This window comes from Carassius auratus, unplaced genomic scaffold (assembly GCF_003368295.1).
Source record: "Carassius auratus strain Wakin unplaced genomic scaffold, ASM336829v1 scaf_tig00216276, whole genome shotgun sequence".
Lineage (NCBI taxonomy): Eukaryota > Metazoa > Chordata > Actinopteri > Cypriniformes > Cyprinidae > Carassius > Carassius auratus.
This window is the reverse complement of record NW_020528487.1, coordinates 414,788-438,842: the sequence shown is the minus strand read 5'-3', so window position 1 is coordinate 438,842 and position 24,055 is coordinate 414,788. Positions and strand designations below refer to the sequence as shown.

General features: G+C 39.6%; 1 protein-coding gene across 1 annotated transcript; it reads left to right on the top strand.

Moving 5' to 3' along the window:
* LOC113097438 (scavenger receptor cysteine-rich type 1 protein M130-like) lies at positions 1 to 23,493 on the top strand. The gene is made up of 11 exons (XM_026262677.1): positions 1 to 181; positions 906 to 988; positions 1,893 to 2,175; positions 4,001 to 4,300; positions 19,912 to 20,220; positions 21,038 to 21,120; positions 21,699 to 21,924; positions 22,001 to 22,318; positions 22,553 to 22,849; positions 22,989 to 23,066; positions 23,162 to 23,493. Exons 1-11 carry the CDS (start codon positions 1 to 3, stop codon positions 23,491 to 23,493), a joined length of 2,490 nt encoding a protein of 829 aa, XP_026118462.1.
* The last annotated feature ends 562 nt before the right edge of the window (positions 23,494 to 24,055 follow it).

Genomic DNA, 24,055 nt, shown 5'->3' with positions numbered 1-24,055 from the left:
ATGGGATGTGGAGAAGCTGTAGAGGCTCTGGGTGATGCTCGTTTTGGACAAGGATCAGGACCAATCTGGATGAGTTATGTGGACTGTAGTGGATCAGAATCAACACTGAAGGACTGTAGATCATTAGGATGGGGTGTTCATGGCTGTAGTCATGGTGAATATGCTGGAGTCAAATGCTCAGGTGAGCTGCTCCATACATCACCCTGTTAAGGCATCGCTGATCAGATTTCATCCATAAACATCTGATATGCGGTTTAAAATAATTGTGTGTAATTTGTTTTCAGAGCAATTCATAAACAATTAGCATATTTTATGGTCTAATCTTCTCACTTTCATCCTTTTAAATTAATTAAAGGACTTTCTTCTTGTTTCATGTCTGTATCATAATCATAGTGACAGATGGTCTTCTCTTTCTTGTAAATAAAATCAGAAACTTTAAACTATGGAAGGTCAAGACTTGTGGATGGGTCTCACCTGTGCTCTGGGAGAGTGGAGATATATTTTGGAGGACGATGGGGTTCAGTGTGTGCCGCTGCCTTTGACCAGAAGGATGCAGAGGTTGTGTGTAGAGAGCTGGACTGTGGGGCTCCTGTACAGGTGCTGGGAGCAGCTGCTTTTGACAAAGGAGACGCTCAGATTGGATCAAAAGAGATTCAGTGTAGAGGAGATGAATCACACATTCGACACTGTCCATCATCAAACTCATTTAAAATAAACTGCACCCATGAAAATGATGTCGGACTGATATGTTCTGGTAAATTGTTTAACCTATTTATTATTATTTATTTATTTATCATTATAAGCTCTGAGTGACTGTATTAAACAGAATTAAGAACATGAGAATTACTCAGATTATCTCTGTTCTCTTACTTAAAATCTCAGTAAACTCTGTGTTCTTTCTCCAGATTACACTGATCTCAGACTGGTCAATGGTCCTGACATCTGTTCTGGAAGAGTGGAGCTTCAGTTCCTCAGTAAATGGGGCACAGTGTGTGATGCATGCTGGGATATGAGAGCTGCCAGTGTCCTCTGTAGACAGCTGAATTGTGGGATTGCTGTGTCTGTTGTGGGATCAGACTGGTTTGGAGAGGGAAGTGATGAAATCTGGGCTGATGTGTTTGATTGTGACGGGAATGCAATAAAACTCTCAGAATGTTCCATCTCTTCATGGAGTCGAGCTGAATGTTCTCATAGACGAGATGTTGGAGTCATCTGCTCTGGTGAGTCTTATATTACTGTAGCATTTACTGACATTATGCTACTGGAAGACTTAATCTTATACAAAATGTTGTATATATTCCCTATACATTTCAGATTGAAGATTAATGCTTGTGTCATTTAAATTTTGAATTTACTTATATAAATGTAATATTGAAATAAAACAAATTTATTATATAAATGTTCCTCTGTAGAACACTTTTGCAGTATTTTAGTAAAATGTCAGATCTTTCACTCAGATTCCTCTCTGGCTCTTCATGACGGTCTGGTGCGGTTGTCTGGAGAGAGACAGTGTGAGGGGGAGGTGGAAGTTTTCATCCATCAGGTCTGGAGGAGAGTTCTGCTGGACTCCTGGAGTCTCTCTGAATCCTCTGTGGTCTGCAGACAGCTGGGCTGTGGCTCTGCGCTGAACTTCTACAGCTCCTCTTCATCCAGTCCTGAACACAGTCATGAGTGTGTGACAGGCTTCCAGTGCTCTGGGAGTGAAGCTCATCTGGGGAACTGCAGCTCTCCACAAACTCTCAACTGCAGCTCCACACAACAGCTGTCAATCACCTGCATCGGTGAGAAGAACAACATATGGGCAGATTCTTCAGTTGTTTGTGATCAATAATGTGTTTTTCTGTCTCTGAATATCAGGTCGGGGGTCCATCAGGCTGGTGGGTTCTGGGGGAGACTGTGCAGGGAGGCTGGAGGTTTTTCACAGCGGCTCATGGGGGACAGTGTGTGATGACTCCTGGGATATTAAAGATGCTCATGTGGTGTGCAGACAGCTGCAGTGTGGAGTGGCCCTCAGTAACCAGCCGGTACCAGCCTGGTTTGGTCCAGGTTCTGGACACATATGGCTGGATGAGGTGGAGTGTGAGGGGAATGAGACGTCCCTGTGGAGCTGCTCTTCTCCAGGTTGGGGAAAACATGACTGCATACACAAGAAGGATGTTGGAGTCATTTGCTCAGGTCAGGACTAGACAGTAATTTAATATCAATATGTATCGCGATATAAGGTGATATGATTTTAAATTTTTTTAAACATTTCATTCAGATATTTTGATATACATTAGCAGTATTTCCCATACACTGATTCTTTTGTGGTGTTTGACTTCGTTCAATAAACATGAGCACTGCACGTTTCAAAGTCAAAACACGTCGCGGGTGTTTTATATGAATGTATATCTGAAGTGAACCGAGTGTCTTCAGAAAAGATTTGATGGCATTTTTTTTTATCCGATATAAAGAAGCGTTCATAAGCGGAGCTGCTTTGTTCAGAGCCGTTACTGGAGAAACCGATAGTTCTACCGCTCTCAATCAGACATTCACTTCGCATTCAAATCCGTCTCCAGCAACTCAAACTTTTCATACTCTTTATACTGCTAAAGCACATCTGTTTCAATCTATAAGAATAATCAGCTTACACTACCAGTCAAATGATTTTGTACAGTAAGATTTTTAAAATGTTTTTTTTTTTGTATAATGTTTTTCTTTCAAATAATTCTTCTGCTTACCAAGCATGCATTTATTTCATCCAAAGTACAGCAAAAACAGTTGTTTGAAATTGTGAAATATTTGTACTATTTAAAATAACTGCTTTATTTTTTAAATGTAGTTTATTCCTGAGATCAAAGCTGAATTTTTAGCAGCATTACTCCAGTCTTCAATATCATATAATCCAGAAATCATTATAATATGCCGATTTGCTGATTATAATATTTAAAACAGTTGAGTACATTTTTTTTCAGGATTATTTGATGGAAAGAAAGATCCAAAGATCAGCATTTATCTGAAACAAAAAAGCTTTTGTAACATTATACACTATTCCATTCAAAAGCTTTGAGTCAGTATAATTTCTTTCTTTCTTTTTTCTTTTTTTTTTTTTTGGAAAGAAATTATAGAAATTTTTATTTAGCAAGGATGCTTTAAATCGATCAAAAGTGATGATAAAGACATTTATAATGTTACAATTTCTATTTAAGATAAATGCTGTTATTCTGAACTTTCTATTCATCAAAAAAATAAACTGAAAAATTCTACTGAGCTGTTTTCAACATAATAATTTTTTTTTTTGAGCAGCAAATCAGAATATAAGACTGATTTCTGAAGGATTGTGTCTGGAGTATTGATGCTAATAATATAGCATTGAAATCACAGGAATAAATTAAGGTTTAAAATATTTCCAAATATAAAACAGTTATTTTAAATAGTAAAAAATATTTCAAAATGTTACTGTTCTTGTTGTATTTTGGATCAAATACATGCAGGTTTGGTGAGCAGAAGAGAATTTCTTACTGTTCAAAACCTTTTTTAATGGTAGTGTATATGAGCCTATAGTTTGAAGTTAAAGATATTAATATTAATATTAATTAGGTGAATCTGAGATTTTTGACAGTAATTTCACATTTATTGTTTGAAGGCTAAAAAAAAAAAGTTAAACTTATTTGTGCTGCTTTTTTTCTAAAATATTATATGGTTTTAAATGAGGTGTCATAAACTTGACAAATTCATTTGTCATAAGTTTGTATGCAAAGAGATCTGTTATGGGCGTTTTTATGTTTTTATGAGGGTTTTTTAATTGTGTTCATATCGATATCAGGATTATATCATATCGACCGAAATTTAGAAATATATTGTGATATAAACATTGGCCATATCGTCCAGCCCTCGCTCAGGTAAACAATAATGTAAATAATAAATTTAATCAAACTTTTTAAGTTTTCCAAACTACTCACTCATCCGCTCCTCAATATAACACTATAACTGCTATTGATTTTTATCCTTTTCCATCTAGAGTTTAAAGAGATCAGGTTAACTGAGGGCTGTGAAGGGAATGTAGAGGTTTTCTACAATGGATCCTGGGGTAATGTGTGCTGGAACCAGATGGACAGAGACACAGCGAGTCTGATCTGTCAAGAGCTGAACTGTGGAAGATCTGGCAGTGAACCCAGTTTTTCAGAGGGACTGAAGCCTCGTAACTGGCTTGATAATCTTAAATGTCGACGACATGACTCCACTTTATGGCAGTGTCCTTCTTCACCCTGGGGAAAGAATGACTGTGATAATGATGAAGTGGCCAAAATCACCTGCTCAAGTGAGATGATATTTAACTGATTCAAGATGGTTTGAAATTGTCATGTTTTGTTTGTTTATATATATATATATATATTTTTGGCCTTTAAAAGGGATACTCCACCCTAAACTGAACATTTTGTCATGAATTACTTACCCCCATCTCACAATTTAAGATATTTTGGATGAAAACCTGGAGGCTTGAGACTATCCCATAGACTGCCAAGTAAATAACAGTGTCAAGGTCCATAAAAGGTATGAAAGTTGTCATCAGAACACTGCCATCAGACATGCAATCTGGGTTATATGAATCGACAGGAACACTTTTTGTAAGCAAAGAAAACAAAAATAATGTCTTTATTCAATAACTCCTTTGGCAACGGTCTCCTCTGTGTCTCTTCATATCACCGTGCTGCGTATGCTCTTCTGAGTCATCCGCACCACAAGGATGCGCTGTTTTCTTCTAAATCAAAGCTAAATACACAAAGAAACAGCGCATCCTTGAATGAAGTTGTTATTTTTGTTTTCTTCACTTACAAAAAGTGTTCCCGTCGCTTCATATAACCCAGATTGCACGTCTGATGGCAGATGGAGTATTCTGATGACGACTTTCATACCTTTTATGGACCTTGACACTGCTGTTTATTTGACAGTCTATGGGACAGCCTCAAGCCTCCAGGTTTTCATCCAAAATATCTTAAATTGTGTTCCCGAAGACGAACGGAGCTTTTACGGGTTTGGAACGACATGGGATTAGTGATTAATGACAAAATTTCATTTTAAGGTGGAGTATCCCTTTAATTATTTTGTTCTATTTTTCGATTTTTTTATCTCAGGGGATCAGATTCGTGAGTCACCTCAGAGTTTTCTGGCATGTTCTACCTCACCATCTCCATTCAAGAGACAGTGTTCAAGTAAGTTTATTATAATTGTATTATTATTATCACAACTTTAAACTTTGTTGTGAATGTTGTGCTGAAGCTGGTCAGTGCTGATGTTTGTGTTTTAGATCATGTTCCTCTCAGACTGAGTGGAGGGGACGGCCGGTGCTCTGGGAGGCTGGAGGTGTATCATAACGCTGTGTGGGGCTCAGTCTGTGATGATCACTGGGACATCAGTGATGCTCAGGTGGTCTGCAGGCAGCTGGGTTGTGGAGCAGCACTGAGGGCTGATGGGAATTCAGTCTTTGGTGCTGGTGAAGGTGTTGTGTGGATGAACAAAGTCAAGTGCAGAGGGAATGAGATTCACCTGTGGGACTGTCCTCTCTCCCTGAATAACCACACTGACTGCTTCCGCAAAGAGCACGCTGGACTCACCTGTGAAGGTCACCGGAATATATATATATATATATATATATATTTTTTTTTTTTTTTGCATTATTTTTAATGTTTGTATCTGCCTGTTTTTATAATGACAGATTTGCCAGTGTTCAGTACATCTGGCCCATCAAGATTAGTCACTCCTCCACATACTCCTCCACCAGAGTCTCTCTCAGTGATTGTGATTGTTCTGGGAGTTGTGCTCTTACTGCTATTAGTGTCAATGCTTATACTGATTCAGCGAAAGAGAGTGATGAGGAGAGGTAGGAGAGATCCAGAGACTGTCATATTGTGTCTTATTCAGTGTGTGATCAGTCATCTGTTGTGAACTGACAGCAGGTTTGTCTGTCTACACTCACAGCTCTCTCTGACTGGTACACAGGACTTCAGAGGACACAGACTGAGGCAGTTTATCACGCGATTTATCACAGACAACATCACTCAAAGGGGTGAGGTATCATGAAAGGATGTTAAAAGATTGAACTATTTTACCATTTATCGGTTTAGAAATGATGAATACCTTGGCGAGAAAAGGCCATCAACAATAATCAAAAGTAATCAAAATTTTGAGACTGCAGTCAAATGAGATTAAATGATGGGAGACTTCAGTGATACAGATCTGAGCCCATATGTATAAAGCTGCTCAGAGTAAAATTTTAATCTTAAGTGTGTCAAAATTCTAAGAATGACGTAATTTTACTCTTATTCCTAGATTTAAGAATAAGAACGATTCATAAAAGTTCCTGAGTGTTAAGACTGGGAGTTTATTTAAGAGAGCTGAAGAGGTCTCCTAACCTAGTTAGGTGTAACAAGACAGCCACAAAGAGGAGGGGACACACACTTTCCAGTGATATGACATACTGGAGTTATATGATGATATGGATTTGATAAAACAATACAAACTTGATTGCCAAGATCAACAAGTTTGTATTATTAATTATATTAAGACATTTAATAACCTCTTTCACTCAACTAGTCAATGCTCTAACTGCAGAACTGTAAATACATTTTTGGCTGGAAATGTGGAAAAATGCAGCAGTCCACCGTGATGACACAGTAAGCAGAAAAAAACAGTGGCTTAAAGTGACGTGGATTATTATCATTTTTTGTGACCCCAAGTTCCATTAAACCATCAAAATACAAAATACAAAAAAAAAAAAAAAAAAAAACAACAACACACTGACCAGTATTGCCAGCTGCTTTCAATTGAAAGTAGCTTAAACTGGTCACTTAATGTTGCTAGATGACCTCATAAAGGTGAGTTCACTGATCTTTATTTATATTTATATACTTTAGATCAGTAAACCTGCCTTTATGGCATCATGTCTCGGAATGTAGATAATGTTTGTCCAAGAAATTGATTACAAAATCTTGCACTTTTTTTTTTTTTTTTTTTTAAGGGTGAAGATGTCAAATTTCCTAGGCCGGACATCACTAATAAATGTCAGTTCATTGACTTTCCAACTGACCATCAAACCATGCTGAAAAAAACAAGCTATAAAACAAGCTACTTTCATGAAGATTGTGGGCTTTCCTGGAGTTGTTGGAGCTGTTAATGGAACTCATGAACACATCATTGCTCCAACTGTAAACGAGGAGACATACCAATAGAACACTATTTCAAAGAATCATTAATAATTTATGATAAATTTGCAAAATGCTAAGTGTAATAATAAAATCTCCATAATCACCGAGAAGAAGGAGGCGGGAACCGGCGCACAATCAAATAACATTTTAATTATTCAAAATAAACACAAAACAGCGCATCAGCCCCTCACGGACGACTGATGCGCGCAAATAAAAAGCAAAACATAAACTAAAGCCCAGGCCTGGTCCTCTCTCGTCCTTCACGGTCTTCGCTCCAGTTTTATATCCTTCCATCTCCTACGTGGGACTCGAGACCGGTGGTGCCATCCCCGTTCCGGCGGATGGCAGCTGGCTCCGGCCCCCTGGCGAACGGTGCCGACTCCTCCGCTCCCTCATGGACGGCAACCGCCCCTCCACATCACGGGCGGCCGGCAGCGAGCTCGCCCGTCCCCAGCAACTCGTTCCAGCCCACCGCCTCGAGCGTCCATGGCGGCACACTCCTCGCCAGCTCGATGGCACCGCAGATTCACCACAGCGGCGAGGGATCTTCAGCAGCGCGTCCCTCCTTCTCCCGGGTTTCGGCACCACTGTAATAATAAAATCTCCATAATCACCGGGAAGAAGGAGGCGGGAACCGGCGCACAATCAAATAACATTTTAATTATTCAAAATAAACACAAAACAGAAAAAAAAAGCAAAACATAAACTAAAGCCCAGGCCTGGTCCTCTCTCGTCCTTCACGGTCGTCGCTCCAGTTTTATATCCTTCCATCTCCTACGTGGGCCTCGAGACAGGTGGTGGGGCGCAGGTGCAGCTCATCTCCAATCACTACACCTGGCCTCACTCCTCGTTCCCACGTCTCTCGGCCCCGCCCCACTCGTCACACTAAGCAATTTATTTTAATAAATTTAAATATTAAAATATTTCAATGTCATAAATGATTTTATTGTAGTTACATTAAATGATTAGTGTTGTGCTGCTGTGACTTCACATGAGTACGCTCTCTATTGGCTGTTTCAGAGGTGCAGGTCAGCCATTTTGGGCTGACATCATTGCAGTCCTTAGTTTGTGTAGATGTGTATAGACAGATTGACTGATACTTTTTGTAAAGCCGAGGTCTCTCTTTATTCACCATACAATCGTTCTCTTATTTCCGTCTTCCGCCCATCATCCCCCAGACCTCCTACGTCATCTCTTGAAGGCAGCCACAAGATAGATAAGTAACCATCGATATAATCTACATTATATACCTGGATAGGTTTAACATGAATAAAAACATGAATAAAAAATTTAAAATAAATAAACAACAACAACAAAAAAAGATTTTAACAGCTATATACAGTATATGCTAGCAATAGTTAGCCCTTTAGCTTTACCTGTTATGAAGGTGCACATGAACAGTGGAACTGGCAAACAGTGTACAACCCACATACCAGAACAGGATGCAACATTCTTCCAACCCCCCTTAAAATGGCCACAAGCAACAGGACTGCTGCAATAAGGGAGTCATGAACAGTCATAGCTTATGTAGTGTTGTCTTTGTATAGGGAGTTGGGCTTTGATATTCTCCCTGAGCGGGTGACAACCACAGGTGATTCCTGTACCTGTTCTGTCTGTGGCTGGTCGACATTAGGCAGGGGTTCTGGCAGAGGTTCATTTTTGGTGTTAAGTGGGACCTCTGTTGTTGTAGGCGGGGTGTACTGTTATGTAGGAGGTGGTGCCTGTTTCTCACATACAGTATGTGGCATCTCCGGCCTGGACCTGGTAGCTGTTTGGCTGTGGTGCTTTTCCTATTACCGTTCCCAGTCTGTCATATCCCCTTTCCGTCTGTTATCTCACTGTCTGCCCTGCTTGCAATGAGGCCAAGGGTCTGGCTGACCTGTCATAGTGTGTCTTTCCCCTTTTTCTGATACGTGTTAGAGCTGCCTGGACCTGCGTTTCTACCTTTGGCACATACATGGCTTTGGTCATGGGATTAAGGGTTTTAGTGCGTCGAGAAATCAGGCGCTGGGCTGGTGAGGGCAGCCCATCCCTTGGTATGTTGCGTAGATTGAGCAGTGCCGCATATACATCTGTTCCATCACGTGTGCATTTTTCTAGAAGGTGTTTGGCTGAGCATACAGTCCTCTCAGCAAAGCCCATTTGATTGAGGGTAGTGGGGGCTGCTGGTGACATGACAGAATTTCCATGCCATGTGCAGGCAAATTCTTTGAACTCCCTGCTTGTGAAATATGCTGCGTTGTCAGTCATTAACTGCTGAGGAGCTCCATGGGTGGCCAAAACATGGTTTCTCTGGCCCTGCGCTTTGTTGCTTCTAGGCTTTGGGGGCCCTTGATGCAGCTGTCTGACATAATAGTGTTGCAGTGAGTGGGGAATGACAAAACGCTGACCACGGAGCAATAGTCCATTATCAACTGTGAGTTCATCCCTCATGGCATAGAATTGCCTGAGGTCATGTGGCAGCTTCTTTGATGAGTCCGGCCAGCCCGCGGCAACGACTTCAGATAAGCGCTTGCATAGATAGTCTGCCTGTGTCTCCCGTCTCAGTTCCTCAGTTCTCCTTGAGGAAAGGGCTTCCACTGTCATGACATCATAGTCCTCAGTAGATTCGGCCCAGTCAGTCGAGGGCAGGTGTGCACGTGAGAGCATGTCTGCTAGGTATAGCTCTTTGCCTCTCTTGTAGATGACATTGAGGTTATAGCGCTGCAGCTTAAGCATCATCCTCTGAAGACGTGCAGAGGCTGAGTGTATTGGTTTTCTTAGAATAGCGATGAAGGGGCTGATGATCCATTTCGACGGTCACTGGATGGCCATATATGTAATCATGGAATTTCTGACAAGCATAGACAAGGGCCAGCAGCTCCTTTTCTATCTGAGCGTAGCGTGACTCAATCTCTGTGCTCTTGAGGCAAACGCCACTGGTTTGCTGTTCTTGAGACAGACAGCACCCAGGCCGTGCTGAGAGGGATCTGCAGTTAACACCACTGGCTGGTGAGTGTCAAAGTACTGGAGTACAGGAGGACTTGTGAGGAGTTCTTTAAGTCTAGTGAATGCTGCCATGTGGTGCTCCTGCCAGCTCCATTCTGCATCCTGAAGCAGGAGTTGACGCAGGGGTGCTGTGATTTCGCTATAGCCTGGGATGAATTTCGATAAATAGTTTGTCATGCCCAAAAACCTTTGAACATCATATTTGTCTGCTGGGGTTCGCATAGAACGGACTGCATCTGTCTTTGTAGGGTCAGGTTTTATGCCCTGCTAGAAGGTGACCCACATATGACACCTCAGATACCCGGAAACGGCACTTGTCAGGGTTGAGCTTAAGATTTATGGCACGTATTCTGTCCATGACTTGCCGGAGGCGCAGATCATGCTCTTCTCTTGTGCTGCCCCAAACAAGGAAGTCATCAACAGCAATGGTGCATGGCTGTCCTTCAAAAAGCTGCTCCATGCACCTTTGGAAGACTTCACTTCCTGTGGAGATTCCATAGGGCATCCGGAGGAAGGCATATCGGCCCGCCAGGGTCATGAAGGTGGTCAGCTTTGATGACTCCTCACTGAGTGGCACCTGCCAGAAACCACACTTCGCATCAAGGATGCTGAACACCTTGGCTCCTGGCATTCTGTTGAGTACATTGACTATTTTGTCTTTCATTGCCAATGGCACTCGTCTGGGAGCACATATTGTAGGGTGCACAGAGGGGTCTAGGCGCATGTGATACACTACTGGCAGTTTGCCTATAGTGCTGCAGTCAAAAAGGTCTTTATACAGTATGAGCTAAGGGGCCCCTTGCTGGAGAGCGTACACATTCAGGCCAAGTTGCACAAAGCCTAGTTTGATGCTGTCTCTAAGACCCAATAGAGGTTTTACATCACTGTCAACGACATGGAACTGTAATGTGCCACATGTGAAGTTTACATCAGTGAAACCCAAAAGTCCTTATGATCTGACCACCATCATAAGCCACAAGGTTGACAACATGGCTGTGATTGATATAAGCGCCTGGGTTGATGTGCTGGAGAACACCTCTGGACAGTACATTGCACCGAGCTCCAGTTTCAGTCTTCACCTTAATTTGCTTCCCTGTGTTGGAAGTGGACAGGATGGTAAATATCTCTCCTCTATCAGCTGGCACCTCTACACTTTCACAGTAACAAAAGTCTGCTGGTTCATATGCAATCTGTGCCTCAAGTTCACTTATTCTGTGTGTCTGTCCTCCCCTGCGTATGGTGTGGGGTGCTCTGTTTGGCTGAGATTGACCTTGTCCTTGTCTGTTGTAGGTCCGTGTTTTGCTTGATCTACACCATTTAGAGAAGTGGTTCCATTTTCCACATGCGTTGCAGCGCTTGTTGAAGGCTGGACTGCTGCTGCGGTCGGATGAATGCTGGCCACCACAGTTTAAAACATGTAGAAAATTGCACTGCACAAACTTCGCTGTCCTTCTTTGGTTCTTTTTTTATTTCTTTGTTGCCTTTTTCAGACTGCTCATATAGCATGCATATTTCAACAGCTGAGTTTAAATTTCGATTTTTCTTTCTTTCAGCAGCTGTGTGCGGATATTGTCATTGTGAATGCCACATACTAATCCATCTCTTATCAGTTCGTCATGCAGAGGGCCAAATTCGCATTTTCTGGCTAGTGTTTTTAACGTGACAACGTACGACTGGATTGTTTCATGTGGCTTCTGGTTTGTTGTATTGAATGCATAATTACGTTCTTTACAGGCAGACAGATTTCCTCAAAAACTTCTTTACCAGTACCTCTGAATCCTCTGGATCCTCCCCCTCCTCGAAAGAGAAAGTGTCATATTTATCTTGGGCATCGGGACCAGCGAGGTTCAGAAATGTGTACGCTTGCACTTTTTATGTAGCTGCTGAAAGACCGGCGTTGCTGTAAATGCACAACTCGCACTTGAATTTCGTCCAGTTGTCCGCAATATTCTCGTTAAAGACGAGGGGGTCAATTTTACGAAGTCCTTGTGCCATCGTCACTACAGGCACACTTCTGACACCATGTAGATGTGTATAGAAAGATTGACTGATACTTTTTGTAAAGCCGAGGTCTCGCTTTATTCACCATACAATCGTTCTCTTATTTCCGTCTTCCGCCCATCATCCCCCAGACCTCCTACGTCATCTCTTGAAGACAGCCACAAGATAGATAACAAGTAACCATCGATATAATCTACAGTTTGAAACACTTAAGTATCACCTCAGTCAACAGTTAAGAATAAGTCTTAGGCTTTTCTAAGGGTTGTTTTTAGCTTCTTTATAAAAGTCTCTTACTCTTAGAAAAGTCCTACTTGTAACTAAGAATTTTTTAAGACTTGCGTCAAAGCTTCAGACTATTCTTAAGAGCATTTCTGAGAGGTTTTATACATACAGGCCATGATCCACTGCAGAAGTAAAGCTTTTTCTATCATTCACATCTATCTAATCAATTTTAATCATATAAAAAGTAAGATTTCAATATTTCAATTAAAGTCTCTGAACTGAGAATGTCAGATGGGTGCAACTGTTTATCTTGTTTGTGTTTGTGTAATCAGATGCATCTGTAGATGATAGTTTATCAGCCTCCTAACCACAAAACTGCATGTTTATTTGTGTGTCAGCAAAAGTTTCTTCCTGTGTGAACTTGAGAGTGATAAGCGGTTTCATAGGTGCATTTGTAGAGCTGGAAGAGATAAAGAACTAACTTAGTTCCCCAAACACAATTTATTTTCAAATAAGTCATAATATGATATGAACGATTGCATCAGCTGTTTGAGTCAATGCAGTTCATTGAAAACTTCTGACTGTTTAACAGTTGCTATAAAAAAGGGCCAGCCACACTAAGTGAAGACTATTTTAAACTTTTCCCACCTTATAACCCTTTCCGCCAAAGTAATTAACCATACATTACATAAAGGTTAACACAATATAATACTAATAATAAAAATAAAAAAAATAAAAACAAGCTGAGAGTTCCTTATATGGGACGGTGTAGCCCATGGAGGATTGCTAAATAGAGTCTGTCTAAATAGATATATATATATATATATATATATATATATATATATATATATATTACTCTATCATTAATGAAACATCATGGCTTTATCATGTTTAATCTAATAGTCTTAGTCAGTCATGAGATGTCTGATATGACACAAGCTATATTACAAATTACAATGTGAAGTTTTGTTTTACATGTGTATCAGAGGGAGATCAGGAGGAGGATGATAACGTGAAGAACACAATGAAGATGAGAGAAACCTAGGTAGGTTATTGTCACCTTATATTTTATAACTATATGCTTATAATGTTTACTTTTTTTTATTTAAACTAAATCTAGGTGAAATTATAACAATGAAATACGTGAATTTGCTTTTGTTTTAAAAAACAGACTATGATGAAATGGGGGAGGAGACAAACAAAGAAGGAGGGGCCATATGACTCAATGACCACACCCAATATATCTGTTCATGAAGTCATATTACAGATACTGGAGCTACTGGGACTTTTTATATATTGATACTAATGCATAAATGTGTTTTTATGTTATTTCATTTTTTTATGCTTTGCAAAATTTGGTTACAACAAATATTAGTATTTGTGCTTTTCAATATTTAGCTTATTATTTTTATACTGATATTAATCAATTTTACCTTATGAACAAATGTAATGAGTAGTCTACTGATGTGAGCTAATGAACCCAAGTGCAGTTTATTGACAACGGTGCAATCAAAACAGAATCCAAACAATAAACAAAGATTTGACTTGATGAGGAATGAACAGACGTGACTTGAACAGACTTGACTTGGCATGGCATGAAACAGACAGAAATCACCGACAGCACATCAATACATGACAAAAGGCACAAGGGCAAAAACCTTACTACTTATAACAGACAAAGATGTACACATGACATGAACAAACCAATGGGGAACAAGGCACATGACTAAGACAACCAATGAGTAAACAGAACTGATAAATGACGAGACAAACCAATCAGAACATGACACAATGAACAAGAGGAACCAAACGTATGAAGACGAGGGCAATGGAAGCATGACACAAACAACAAAATAAAACATGAAAACATGAACGTGAAACAAAACCCCAAAACAGAAACAAAACCCACATTACAACAAATAAGCAAATTATATTATTCATTAGGGCTGAGCAATATATATACAGTTGTGTTCAAAATTATTCAACCCCCTAGAGACTGCAGTACTTTACAAATACAAGCTTTTCTGAAGATCCAGGATATAATAAAACTTGCATCTATAACAGTTCACTGGCATATTAAAAGTGATATTGTCAATATATAATGTAATATATTTGAGTTATAAGATTTTTTTATAATACTGCTATGTCATAATTATTCAACCCCCTATTCAACATTGCTGTTTTTAAATCACTTATTTGCATGGTGGGGAATAAAACAGTCTCAAAACACAATTAAGCCTTTAGAAACTCTATTAAAAACAGAATTAGCTTGAGCTGTTACACACATACATTTAGCCCATGCATGTATTGAAGTTGAGTAGCAAAAATGTCAACAGAGATCTCACAAAGCAAAAGAGAAGAAATATTGTATTACTTTAGAAAGGCTAAGGCTATATGATGATTTCCAAGACATTGAAAGTTCCTAGAGACACAGCTCTCAGCCTTATTCCTTAGCTTAAAGTGTGTTTTACCAGAAAATCTTTGAGGGTGTGGAAGAAAAAGCACAATATCATAAAATGTTTAATCAGAGCAACTGAGAAAAAACCTGCAATGTACAGCCAAAGACTTTCAAGATGACCCGATGAAAGGAGGAAAACCATTTCAATACAGTGTGTAAGAAGAACACTAGACAAATATGGCCTTCATGTTGAGACATGTTGCAGAATACCACTCTTGATCAAGAAGAACAAAAAGCCAACTTGAACTTGATACAATTCATTTGTGTGGACCTGTGGAGCTCTGGAGGAATGTTATATGGAGTGATGTGACCAAACTGGAACTTTTTGGACCCATGGATCAGCGGTATGACTGCTGCAAAAAGTGGCAAAGCTCGAAAGCAGAAGAACACCATCTCCATCCTCAAACTTGGAGGTGGATCAGTCTTGTTATGGGGTTTCTTTACTGTAGAAGGAAGTGGAAATCATGACTGTATGAAGGACATCATGGATTCTTTAAAGTGTCAGGCCATTTTGACAAGAATTGTGATGCCTTTGGTGCAAAAACTGAAGCTGATGATCAATGGACTTTCCTGCAGTCCAGTCATCCCAAAGGACACATCCAAGTCTACTTCTCCTTGGTTCAGGGATCAGTCATAGAATGTTCTTAAGAGGCCTGTTCAGTCTCCAGGCTTAATTCTCATTTCAAATATCTGGTTGAATTTGAAGAAAGCAGTGGCAATGTGAAAACCAAAGATTATCAGTGATCTGAAAGCTTTTTCAGGTGTGGAACGGGCCAAAACTGTAGTAGAGAGGTGACAGAAGCTTCTAAACACTTACAGACAGTGTTTATTGGTGATTTAAAAAAATAAAAGATTCTGCACAAAGGGGGTTGAATAATTTTTAACATGAATGTTTAGAGCCAATTTGAATTTTATCATGATTCATCAATGTTCCATTCTCAGAATCACTCAAATGTGTATTAACAAACTTTCTCTAATCCTTTACTGATGCCTTTGTTAAATTGATTTCATAAAATGTTATCCTCCACAGCAAATTTTCTTGCAAGTCAAGGGGGTTGAATAATTTTGAACACAACTATATATATATATATATATATATATATATATATATATATATATATATACCATATATATACCATATATATATACCATATATATATATATATACAGTACAGACCAAAGTGTTTGGACACACCTTCTCATTCAAAGAGTTTTCTTTATTTTCATGACTATGAAAATTGTAGAGTCACACTGAAGGCATCAAGGGCTATTTGACCAACAAAGAGAGTGATGGGGTGCTGCGCCAGATGACTTGGCCTCCACAGTCACCGGACCTGAACCCAATCGAGATGGTTTAGGGGTGAGCTGGACCGCAGACAGAAGGCAAAAGGGCCCACAAGTGCTAAGCATCTCTCGAGGAACTCCTTCAAGACTGTTGGAAGACCATTTCAGGTGACTACCTCTTGAAGCTCATCAAGAGAATGCCAAGAGTGTGCAAAGCAGTAATCAAAGCAAAAGGTGTCAACTTTGAAGAAACTAGAATATGTCATATTTTCTGTTGTTTCACACTTTTTTTATGTATACAATTCCACATGTGTTAATTCATAGTTTTGATGCCTTCAGTGTGAATCTACAATTTTCATAGTCATGAAAATAAAGAAAACTCTGAATGAGAAGGTGTGTCCAAACTTTTGGTCTGTTCTGTATATATATATATATATATATATATATATATATATATATATATATATATATATATATATATAACAGAATATAAATAGTACTGTATCTCGATATTGTACAATTTGTTACGATATTCTTTGTAAAATTGAAATATGTCAAACAACAAAACTAAAATGAAATTTTAAAACAAACCCCAATCAATCAAATGAGTAAAACAAAATAAATACCATTAAAAACAAACTAAGGCTTTGTGGTCTTTTTCAGTTTAAAATTAGAGGCAACCACAGTATTTTAAACACAACACCGTCCAGACAAAGAGGCTGCAGCATTAGCAGTTTTTAATCTACATTAGATTGTATAACTTAGAAATTCAAAAGCAAAAACGAAATGTTCTGACTTTAGTTTTGTGAAAATATTCTACATAAAAAATCTGCACGAAACAAAACAGCAGACAGGCTGAATTGGTATGCAGATTGACTCTCTGCCAGCAGGTGTCGCTTGAACAGCAATTAAACATAATTTCCTTGATTGCCACCGTAAACAAAGCAGCACTTTATCATTTACACACACACGCACAGTTTAGCAATGGAAAGGGAGCTGTAGAGTACAGGAATGCAATAAGTTATAGTATTGTTTGAGATTCAGCAGATCAACAGCCTTGAGCAAACCATCAGTTTCTTAGTTGTAACACTCCCTTCTTTATAAGGGGTGGGGATCATTAATGGATCAAACAATGAGACTAAATTTGATTCTTGCATGTTTTGCCCATTTGATTAAAACTGTCCTGATGCAGTTTGTTGAGGCTCCAGTTATTCTTGATGTTGTCTTGATGAGAGAGAACCAGCTGAAATCTGAGGATCTTTGCTGAATGGAAAGACAAGGCCACAGCCTGGCACAAACTTAGGGGAACTTAAAAGACTTCTCAGCTTCCTTATCTTCTCAGTATCTAAAATAACTGGCCTGATCTGGTGATCGTGATCTTTATAGTGTGAGGAGATGAGGAATTTTTATGAGGAAAATTTTATGATCCTTTGTCTCTAGCATTGTATTTTGCATTTGAAACTGGATTGGGTGATCAAGAGAAGATTCTGATAATGTGACAGAGTTAGCCAAGTGTAATGTGAATTATCAAATAGGTAATATAATTTGGAGCTAGATAAGCATGGCATTTGTGCGATCATGGTTAAGTAATGATTAAACATTCATTCAATTTTAAATATATAGGCAAGGATGCATGATTTCATATGTCTCAAGTGAATAGTAGATAGAAATATGTTAATTCAGAGAAAGGTTTGTCTATGAATTTATGTGGTGGAAAGGTCCATTCTACAGGCTTGTGTCTGTCTTTCACAGGGTCTGTTTCATTGCACATAGCATCTTTCCACATACTTTTGAGCAATAAAAACAGTCTGTGCAGGCTTCAAAATGCCCCAGTGTTTACAGACTGTACCATAATCTGGCAGGCTGGGACTGCTTCACATGTAACTACTTCAACTATGATCAAAAGTGTACATTCCTGCACGGGATCCACACCTGAGCTCAACATCTTGGTGACTCGCAAATGCCTGTGCTGGCCCTGCGGAGGGGCACAGCCTTTTACAACAACAGCAGCCTTGTGCATTGGTTGCTCATGTAGCATTCAGTGGCTGGATAGACACAGAGAATAAATGATGACCTGCCTGGATCTGCCTGGTGATCGGAGCAGTTCACCTGTCTCTCGTGTTCTCTTTTGCATGGACAACATGGAGTGGTTCCCATTCTCGCCCTCTTCTCACACTCGAGATGAGCCTGTAGACGTGGGCAGACCAGCACCTTCTGTCTGTTCAGCTGTCGGTCATTCAGAGGTGAGCACTCTGTTTACTAGACATCTCAACAGTCATAGGTGGCGAGCCTTTGAAAATTGTTGCACTTCAAAGGGCCAAGTCCCTGTCAACTGCCTGTTTTCAGTAGTTTTGTCTTTGTTAAAAGAGTTTTTGGATGATGGCTGTGCGCCCCCTGAACCTCCTTTGCCTGTCAGCTACCCCCACTGGGACCTTGCTTCAGTATATATAAATGTAAACAATGTCTAGTTCCCTTTTCAGGGAACAGAGTTTATGTCAGTAACCAGAGTGAAAATAAATAAATGAATAAAGAAACCTGGAAATAAATACATGTGGAATAAATAAATCAAAAAAATAAATATATGCATAAATACATTTAAAAATAAATAAATTAATAATAGATAAATTAAATATAGAAATAAATGAGAGAATAAGTAAATAAAAAGTTGAATAAAAATAAATGAAACAATATACATAAAGGAAAAAAAGTAACAAATATAAATTCCTGGTTACATTTTATTACACACAAATTATATTTCTTTTTTATAAAGTCAACTATTTCTTTATTTGTTTTCCGTGTTATTTTATTTATTTATTTATCTATATTTTTGTTTAGCTATTTTTAATTTCTGAATTTCTTGGTCCTCCATTGAACGCTTGCCTGCTTGTCTTTTCAATAAGAAATGTTTTGCTTCCCCCTGCTGGATGAATTATGAATTGCAGTATGAAACACCCTACTACAACTACAAATGTATTTTATTTAATGGCAAATTAATATATCTGGAATAGAAACCAATTTTTTATTTACAGATTGACTGAATAGCCCTTCATTTTATATTTTCTATATTTATAATAAATATATTTTTTCTTTGTGAAGTAAAGTTTTAGTAAGTGTCTGAAGTGAGCAGTCAGTCATCAGTGCTTGTGTCTGCTGTGTTCAGGTTCAGGTTTTGATGCTGAATATAAGCTGCAGTGTTTCTGTATCAATCTGCTTTAAGTTTAGTGTGACTTTATCTCCACACTGACTTCTGACTGACACGAGTCTGTCCTCAGTGAAGTGTCTCTTCACGCTGGAGGAGGAGTCCCGCTCATCAGCGCTCACACTTTTTTGATATATATGGAGAAAATAAAAATGCTGCTTTCTGATTTGTCACTGATTGTGTTTGATGATTTCCTCTGTTGTGTCTAATAAGGTAACAGTGAGTGTCATTGGCAGCTGTGAGTCTCTCTCTCTCTTTAGGGGGCTGACAGGAGCCAGTTTCTTCAGTGTGTTTGAGGGAGCAGAGGAGAAACTTTGGTGCTGAATTAATTAGTTTTTTTGGGCAAACAAAGTGATGGAAAACTGTCTGACACTTATTTTATTGTCTTCACTGGTTACACTCATCACTGCTAGTAAGTACACTCAGCGACAGATGAAATTCAATTTATATTTTCAAACATTCTATATTGTATTGATTTACATGTGATTATGCAATTACATGTTATTCTTATAACTTCTATATGGTTAATATTTTATTGTTGTATGCTTATTTTATGACGTATCCCTCATGTACAGACAGTGTGAATGTGAGGCTGGTGAATGGTGACAGTCGCTGTGCTGGACGAGTGGAGGTTCTTCATGATGGTCAGTGGGGAACAGTGTGTCATTATTACTGGGATCTGACTGATGCTGCAGTGGTGTGTAGAGAGATGAGCTGTGGAGAGGCTTTACAAGCACCAAGATTTTCTTACTTTGGACCTGGATCAGGAAAAATCTGGATGAATGAAGTGCAGTGTAAAGGATCAGAGTCTGCACTGAAGGACTGTGAATCAAGTAGACGGGGCTGTAACGGACATGATTATGATGCTGGAGTCAGATGTTCAGGTAAGTGATTTCATGCATCTCATTGTTTAATAGCTTATCGACCTTTCTTCTCTTAACACAACATATGCAATGTACAATCATTTTATACAGTTTGTCTCTGAGCTAGTTATAAACAATGAATTTAGGGTTAGATTGATGCTGAAATGACCCAGGTTTTTATTTACAATATTCAATCGAAGGATAGACTTAATCACTCACAGTTGTTGTTTGTTTGTAACATTCACTGTGAGACAGTTTCACTCACCATGGCTCTAATTTAATTGGTTTTATGTATTATGCAAATATGTAGAAACCATAAACTATGGACGATTTACAAGACTTGCTGATGGACCTCACCTGTGCTCCGGGAGGTTAGAGGTGCTTTATGGGAACACATGGTACACAGTGTGTGACGCTGCCTTTGACCAGAAGGATGCAGAGGTTGTGTGTAGAGAGCTGGACTGTGGGGCTCCTGTACAGGTGCTGGGAGCAGCTGCTTTTGGCAAAGGAGATGCTCAGATGTGGACACAAGAGATTCAGTGCAGAGGAAATGAATCACTCATTCGATTGTGTCCAACTTCAAATGATATAAAGTGCTCTCAAGACAACAACGTGGGACTAATATGTTCTGGTAAAATGTCACTGTTTATCCTGTCAGTTAATAAAACTACAACATTTTAATCGCTAAACATACTAAAATCCAATTGTTCAACATTTCTAATGAGCATGTTATGCATTATGAATGGTAATACAACAACAGCAATAAAAATAAACAGTTAGTTCTTCCCTCTAAACTATCCTGTTATGTCTTGTTTAAATACGTTTTAATTTCCTGCAGGTCACAATGATCTCAGACTGGTCAATGGTCCTGACATATGTTCTGGTCGAGTTGAACGTCAGTTCCTCAATGAATGGGGCACAGTGTGTGATGCATGCTGGGATATGAGAGCTGCCAGTGTCCTCTGTAGACAGCTGAATTGTGGGATTGCTGTGTCTGTTGTGGGATCAGACTGGTTTGGAGAGGGAAGTGGTGAAATCTGGGCTGATGTGTTTGATTGTGACGGGAATGAAACAAAACTCTCAGAATGTTCCATCTCTTCATGGAGTCGAGCTGAATGTTCTCATAGTCGAGATGTTGGAGTCATCTGCTCTAGTGAGTACATTAACTGTGAGATTTACTAATATTATGTTTCTGATCGACTTAACCTTATACAATATACAGTAATTGTTCCCTATACATGTACTTTTTTAGACTTTAGATTAATGCTTGTGTGATTTAGGTTTTTAAATTAATTATAAAACATTTAATAAATATATAAATCATATTTATTAAATAAATGTTCCTCTGTGGTCTTTAACACATTTGCAGTATTTTAGTAAAATGTCCGATCTTTCACTCAGATTCCTCTCTGGCTCTTCATGATGGTCTGGTGCGGTTGTCTGGAGAGAGACAGTGTGAGGGGGAGGTGGAAGTTTTCATCCATCAGGTCTGGAGGAGAGTTCTGCTGGACTCCTGGAGTCTCTCTGAATCCTCTGTGGTCTGCAGACAGCTGGGCTGTGGCTCTGTGCTGAACTTCTACAGCTCCTCTTCATCCAGTCCTGAACACAGTCATGAGTGTGTGACGGGCTTCCAGTGCTCTGGGAGTGAAGCTCATCTGGGGAACTGCAGATCTCCACGAACTCTCAACTGCCGCTCCACACAACAGCTGTCAATCACCTGCATCGGTGAGAAGAAGAACATCTGGGCAGATTCTTCAGTTGTTTGTGATCAATAATGTGATTTTCCTTCTCTGAATAACAGGTCGGGGGTCCATCAGGCTGGTGGGTTCTGGGGGAGACTGTGCAGGGAGGCTGGAGGTTTTTCACAGCGGCTCATGGGGGACAGTGTGTGATGACTCCTGGGATATTAAAGATGCTCATGTGGTGTGCAGACAGTTGCAGTGTGGAGTGGCCCTCAGTAACCAGCAGGTACCAGCCTGGTTTGGTCCTGGTTCTGGACACATATGGCTGGATGAGGTGGAGTGTGAGGGGAATGAGACGTCTCTGTGGAGCTGCTCTTCTCCAGGCTGGGGAAAACATGACTGTCAACACAATAAGTATGTAGGAGTCGTGTGCTCAGGTAAACAGTACACTAGAGGAAATGCTCTCCAGAAATGTAATTTTTCCCCCAACAAAAGGCTAATGCATGTTGCAAATGCTGATAGCATATCATGTCATTAACATTAGGATACCATAATATTTTAGATGAATCAGCATGAATCAGCCTTGAATTAACCAGTTATTTTGATTATTTATTTCAAATTAAGCAATACCTGAATTGCAGTTATTTTAATGCACATCCCTTTCAATCTAGAGTTCAAAGAGATCAGGTTAACTGAGGGCTGTGAAGGGAATCTGGAGGTTTTCTACAATGGATCCTGGGGTAATGTGTGTTACAACCAGATGGACAGAGACACAGCGAGTCTGATCTGTCAAGAGCTGAACTGTGGAAAATCTGGCAGTGAACCCAGTTATTCAGAGGGACTGAAGCCTCGTAACTGGCTTGATAATCTTAAATGTCGACGACATGACTCCACTTTATGGCAGTGTCCATCTTCACCCTGGGGAAAGAATGACTGTGATAATGAAGTGGCCAAAATCACCTGCTCAGGTAAGATGATATTTAACTGCTTTAAGATGGTTTGAAATTGTCATGTTTTGTTTGTTTATTTTATTTATTTTATTTTTTATATAATTTAATATTATTGTTCTATTCAGTGGTAAATGAAATTAACATATTTTAATCTCAGAGGATCAGATTAGTGAGTCACCTCAGAGTTTTCTGACATGTTCTACCTCACCATCTCCATACAAGAGACAGTGTTCAAGTAAGTTTATTATGATTATTTTATTATTATCACAACTTTAAACTTTGTTGTAAATGTTGTGCTGAAGCTGGTCAGTGCTGATGTGTGTGTTTTAGATCATGTTCCTCTCAGACTGAGTGGAGGGGACGGCCGGTGCTCTGGGAGGCTGGAGGTGTATCATAACGCTGTGTGGGGCTCAGTCTGTGATGATCAGTGGGACATCAGCGATGCTCAGGTGGTCTGCAGGCAGCTGGGTTGTGGAGCACCACTGAGTGCTGATGGGAATTCAACATTTGGTGCTGGTAAAGGTGTTGTGTGGCTGAATAGAGTCGAGTGCAGAGGGAATGAGATTCACCTGTGGGACTGTCCTCTCTCCCTGATAAACAACACTGACTGCTCCCGCAAAGAGCACGCTGGACTCACTTGTGCAGGTCACAACAAACACTGAGGAATAATGTTCAATTTTAGATAATTTTATGTATTCATAATTTGAATGTATTTGTGTCTGTTTTACCAGATGTGTCAGTCTCCACTACTCCTGCCACAACATCATCAGTTTCTCCTCCAGTGCGCTCAACATCAGTCTCTCCTCCACAAACTCCTCCACCAGAGTCTCCCCCAGTGTCTCTCCCAGTGCTTGTGATTGTTCTGGGAGTTGTACTCTTACTGCTCTTAGTGCCACTGCTTATAGTGATTCAGCAGAACAGAGTGATGAGGAGAGGTAGGAGAGATCCAGAGACTGTCATATTGTGTCTTATTCAGTGTGTGATCAGTCATGTGTTGTGAACTGACAGCAGGTTTGTCTGTCTACACTCACAGCTCTCTCTAAGAGGAGACACAGGAGGATGTCTGAGGCCGTTTATGAGGAGATTCAGCACAGACACAATCACTTCACTCAGAGGGGTGAGACATGACCCATCAATCTCATTTAATACCATTAATAAGAGTCTGTCAGACAGTTGATGTTCATCTATTATTAGTCCTGTTAAACCTCCTGCTTCAAACCACAG